This window comes from Sesamum indicum, linkage group LG8 (genome assembly GCF_000512975.1).
Source record: "Sesamum indicum cultivar Zhongzhi No. 13 linkage group LG8, S_indicum_v1.0, whole genome shotgun sequence".
NCBI classification, from domain to species: Eukaryota; Viridiplantae; Streptophyta; class Magnoliopsida; order Lamiales; family Pedaliaceae; genus Sesamum; species Sesamum indicum.
The window spans coordinates 2,685,559-2,690,592 of NC_026152.1; the positions used below are offsets into that span (position 1 = coordinate 2,685,559).

Consider the following 5,034-nt stretch of genomic DNA (forward strand, 5'->3'; position numbering starts at 1 on the left):
TCATGGTTTGAGTCTTTTTTGTGTAATGGAGAGGTAACGTTGGACGTCCAAGATTATCATGCTTGTATATTAATGTTGTCTTTTTGTATGTTATCTACTTGAAATGACAATTGAAGAAAGCAAGTGGGGTGTGTTTCACAAGCTTAGTGAAGTTAAACCGGATGAATTTTTTGTTCATGGAGCATGTTTATACGTGGTACTCATAATTTCAAATCAAATTGTACCTTTTATATCATTTAACAGATGCATGTCATATGTATAAAACTTTTTATTAAATAAAAATAAAATAAATCACATTAATCTTTGTCTATATAACAAGCATATATTAGATGCGGAAGAAGATATAATATAATTTGAAATTAAAAAAATGCAATTCCTTCTTTTTAGCAAGAATGGATTCAGAATGGGGCTTTGTGCAAGCAAATTGCTAATTCTCCGAGCTTGATATCCAATATTTGCTCCACAAAAATCTACATTAAGTGCGGAATCTATTAAATTAAATATTGACTCGATTCATAATACTCTTATATAAAAGTAACGAATTTGACATTTTCAATAAAGTTTGAATTTATAATGTTCTTGATGACCTAATCAGTGATAGATTGCACTAACAAACTTTACAAAATCTAATAATATTGGCAAAGTGGTTTTTATTTGAAAAGTTATTAACGTGAGACAACATTTATGCTTCAAAACACCAAGAAGTTATGTCCTTGTTCTTCATTTTTTTTCAATGTTTTCGTTTATGCATGAAATAAGCCATAAGCTGAGTGCAAATGAAAAATGTCATTTTTACTACCAATCCAGCATTAAGACAAAAATGGAGAGAAGAGAGCAAGAATCTTCTTGGAACCACCACCTTATTTCCGCCGTAACCACCACCGTTTCTTTTTCCATTTCCGACAAACTAATTTCCCATTTCATCTCACCCCAAGACAGAGCCGTCACTCAAAATTTCTCCTTCGAAAAACCGGAAGAAAATTCACCTACTTTTTCCTTTGCCCTTTAAAATCTTTCGGTGGGAAACGTGGCAGCGGCTGGGGGGAGAATTGAATGACTATGACGGAGCTGTGTGATCATCACTACAGGCGTACAAGACTTGTTTTCGTACAAGCAAAGGGAGAGTCTTGTGTGCGGTGGATGGTATGGGGGAATTGCCTGGTGCTCTGGGGACTACTGGGAGCTTGGGTTTGAGATTGGGGCAGGCAATTCTTGCTGTTTCTTCATTGCTCTTCATGTGTATGGGTGTTGACTTCTACAGCTTCACTGCATATTGGTAATTCTTGATATATAAAAAATAAATGGGGTTTCTCTTTCTTTCTTTTTTGGTTTAGTTTATCTTGTTTCTTGGAGACCCCTTTGTTGTTTCTGATTTTTAGTCTGTTTTCATGTTTCCCTTTTGGTTTCTGGTTGATTATTCCCTGATTATCTGTCAATTTAAGAATAAATCGGTCTCATAAATTTTGAATTTTTGGTTGTGTTTGGAGTTTATTTTACAGTCTTTTTCTGATATGTTTGCGGCCATGCATGAATTGGGCTGGTCACTGTGGGGTTCGCAGGAATTATGTGATACGAACTGCCAAGGGCTTTATTATTATAATGTTTTAAAAAATCATAGTTTTTAGGTTTTGTCTGTGGAGTATAATTGGTAGACATCTATCTGGAAGCAAGCCAGAATCAGATGGCGATGAATGGACAAAGAAAAGAATTGAGAAATTTAGGACTTGAAAGTGGTCAATTAGATTGTGCAATTCAATTTTATGGCTGCACCTTAGTGATTATAGTATTATGCTATTGCCCAATGTGATGGTAGTTTTACTTCAGTTGTGAGTGATTTGAATCACTTTCATATTTATGATAATAATAACAGGAACATGGTACATCAGCCTTTGTGTCTATTTGTGTTCAAGTACGTGTCGCAAGATTTGTGGATCGATAACTATGCATACACTTGATCAATGAGTCATTTGTTTGTAAGGCAATTGATTGGATATAAATGACCACGGGGGGGAAGCTTGACTGGAGATCAGTGATCACGTGGCATTCCCTTTGCGGCACATAAGTTAACGTCAAGTCAGCATGACCATTGAATAAGAAAGCACCGCTGCAGGTTTAGTTAGTGACGTAAGGTATTAAATGTAGCGTCTATTTGTCGTACACAAGAAAATTCTGTTTTTGGAAACTGCAAAGCTTTTTGTGGCTAAAACTAACACTTTGGTAAGATGGTCAGTCTAGAACTTGAGGCGTCAATTAGACTCTATGGTTTCTCTAAGAAACATCATGGACTAGTATTTTTCTATATGAAGTAAAGACTGTTGTAGGAATGAACTGGAGTTTGGATGCAACATAAACCCATTTTTGTGTTTACTGGTAAATGGCACACGAGAAAGAATTCCAGATGAGACGTTCTGTGAACTTTAAAATGGCAAATATTACAGGTTGAGGCCGGGTTTTAAATGCTATTATCAAACATATCTGGACAAGTCTTGGAGGAAATCATGCACGTCAAGTATTAGTTCTTAACAGTAAAACCTTCTTGGCTGTAGCTTTGATTATCTGTCAATAATCTGCCCCAGGAAGTAAGGTCTAAAGAACCCCATTCCTCCACAACCAAATAAAAGAGAAGAATGTAAGAATGCTGATAAGTGAAAGGTAAGAATTTAGCAAGTTTGATTGGTTGTTTCTTAATCTGGTCCATTCTTGCTAGTATAGAGGTCTAAATTGTATCAGCACTGTCCCCATAGCTTAATGTTGTTTTTGTACTGTTATTTCAATACTAGTTGTTTTTAGTTACTGTGCTACTGTTTTTCATGCAATAGAAGTCAGCGCTGCGCCCGCAAAATCATTGTCTTTTATTCTCTGACATCTGCCTTAATCCTTTCAACTTGCAGCTTCTTGATTACGGCTATGGGCTTGGTGGTTCCATGGAGCTCAACATTGGCACTTGTGGATGCATTCTCTATTTGCGTCAAACATCCAGTTCGTCCACCTGGGATACTTTCAATTGTCATCGTTGGAGATTGGGTACACACCTTCTCGTTTTCATCCTCGACACCATCTTTTATGTGTAGCATCATTGATGAACTAATACTAAAGATATAAAATTCTCTCACAGGTTCTTTCACTTTTGTCCCTGGCTGCTTCTACCTCGGCTGCTAGCGTGACTGAGCTTTTGCTTTCGTCTAGAGACCCTTTCTGCATGGGAAATATGTGCATTAGATATCAACTGGCTGCTGCTATGGCTTTCTTGTCCTGGTGTCTGCTGTTCTCCTCGCTGCTCTTCAATCTCTGGCTTCTTCCTTCTGTGTAGTTCATCTGTACGCCCAATTTATGCCATTGGGCTTGTGTAGAAGTGATTGGGAAATCCTGAGAAGATTGTGTATTGCATGCATCTCTTTAGTATCCCAATTGTATAGCTAACATGCTCTTGCCCCATGAAACTTTGTAATAAATAAGGCAAAAGTGGAAGTGAATTAGACTGCAAATGCACTTATTATGCGATCTGTTACTTTTCGTGTGATGCCGTCCACATGCGTTTGTACTCAAATAAGCTGTCAATTGTTATATTACATATGGTATTATCATGTACTATTCGAACAATTTAAAGTTTTACATGATTACAAATTCATAAATTTCTCGTGCAGAAAATGCCTTCCTATTAAAACGATCATACTTGAAATGACAGAAACAAAGTCAGCTGTTCTTTTCTCCACCTGGCACCCCATACACTGTCCTGTTAAATTTCCTTCTCATGCATCCTTAAAAAACAAAACATTGGAAACCTAATTTCAAGAAATGCTTAAATTTCCCAAACAAGTGAACAAGCTCACTTTGTCTCGGTTCCTACACACCTCCGTGACCCTCAACTCCAACTCTTCTTCTTCTTATTCACTACAGCAAACACTTCATTCCTTCATAGAAAAATGCTCGTCAATGAGCCAACTCAAAACCCTTCACGCCCAAATCATCCTCCGGGGCCTCACCCACGACACCATTTCCCTCAGCAAACTCATTTCATTCTGCGCTCTCTCTTCTTTGGGCGACCTCCTATACGCACATTATGTGTTCGAAAAAATTCCCCACCCGAATCGGCACATGTACAATACCTTAATAAGGGCCTCTTCGAGTATAGAAAAGTCAGATAGGGCAATTTTTCTTTACAAAAATATGGTTTGTTCAGGTATTTTCCCGAATGAGTTTACCTTTCCTTTTATACTGAAGGCTTGTGCGTTGCAGAAGGCATACCTGGAAGGGGTTTCGGTTCATTCACATGCTGTAAAACTGGGTTTCTCTGAGTCTCATATATGCGTGCAGAATGGGTTAATAAACTTTTACGTTGGGTGTGGAAAGATTGACTGTGCAGGAAAAGTTTTCGATTTTATGGAGTTTAGGACTTTAGTCTCATGGAACTCGATGATCACCGGTTATGCAAAAACGGGTTGGTGGAAAGAAGCATTTTTGCTGTTTAGTAGCATGAGGAAAGGAGGGGTGGAGCCTGATGGTCATACTTTTGTTAGTTTGCTCTCAGTTTGTTCTAGAATTTGTGATGTGGAGTTGGGGAGATCTGTTCATTGGTATATTGAAATTAATGGGGTTACTGTTGATGTTTTCTTGCAAAATGCGCTACTGGATATGTATGCTAAGTGCGGGCAGCTGCAGATGGCTGAAGGAGTTTTTATGCGAATGGTTGAAAAAAATGTGGTTTCATGGACCTCCATGGTTAGTGCATATGCTAAACATGGACTCGTTGAATGCGCTGAGAGAACTTTTAACCGAATGCCGGTGAAAAATGTGGTTTCTTGGAATTCAATGATTTCATGTTATCTCCAAAATAGTTACTATAAGGAATCTCTAGAATTGTTTTATAGAATGTGTGATTCTTGTATGATTCCGGACGAGACTACAATAGTTAGTGTTCTTTCAGCTTGTGGTCAACTTGGTGATTTAGTTACAGGAAAGAAACTGCATGAATATTTGCATGTTAATAGCGTGCAACCTACTGTTACTTTGTGTAACTCCCTTATAGACATGTAT

General features: G+C 37.7%; 2 protein-coding genes across 2 annotated transcripts in view; both read left to right on the forward strand.

The window, feature by feature from the left end:
* On the forward strand, positions 720–3,513 carry LOC105167478 (CASP-like protein 5C1). The gene is made up of 3 exons (XM_011087226.2): positions 720–1,276; positions 2,892–3,024; positions 3,116–3,513. Exons 1-3 carry the CDS (start codon positions 1,146–1,148, stop codon positions 3,308–3,310), a joined length of 459 nt encoding a protein of 152 aa, XP_011085528.1. The 5' UTR covers positions 720–1,145; the 3' UTR covers positions 3,311–3,513.
* LOC105167479 (pentatricopeptide repeat-containing protein At3g29230-like) overlaps positions 4,676–5,034 on the forward strand; it is a gene marked incomplete in the record, with an annotated part of 1,182 nt that continues 823 nt past the window's right edge. Inside the window, 1 exon segment of the mRNA XM_020696079.1 lies at positions 4,676–4,775.

Bases quoted from the DNA above. Each gene is read 5' to 3' on its own strand.
- LOC105167478 (XM_011087226.2), top strand. From the start codon at position 1,146: ATGGGGGAATTGCCTGGTGCTCTGGGGACTACTGGGAGCTTGGGTTTG. The intron at 1,277-2,891 runs GTAATTCTTGAT...TTCAACTTGCAG, and splicing joins TACAGCTTCACTGCATATTG to CTTCTTGATTACGGCTATGG. The intron at 3,025-3,115 runs GTACACACCTTC...ATTCTCTCACAG, and splicing joins TTGTCATCGTTGGAGATTGG to GTTCTTTCACTTTTGTCCCT.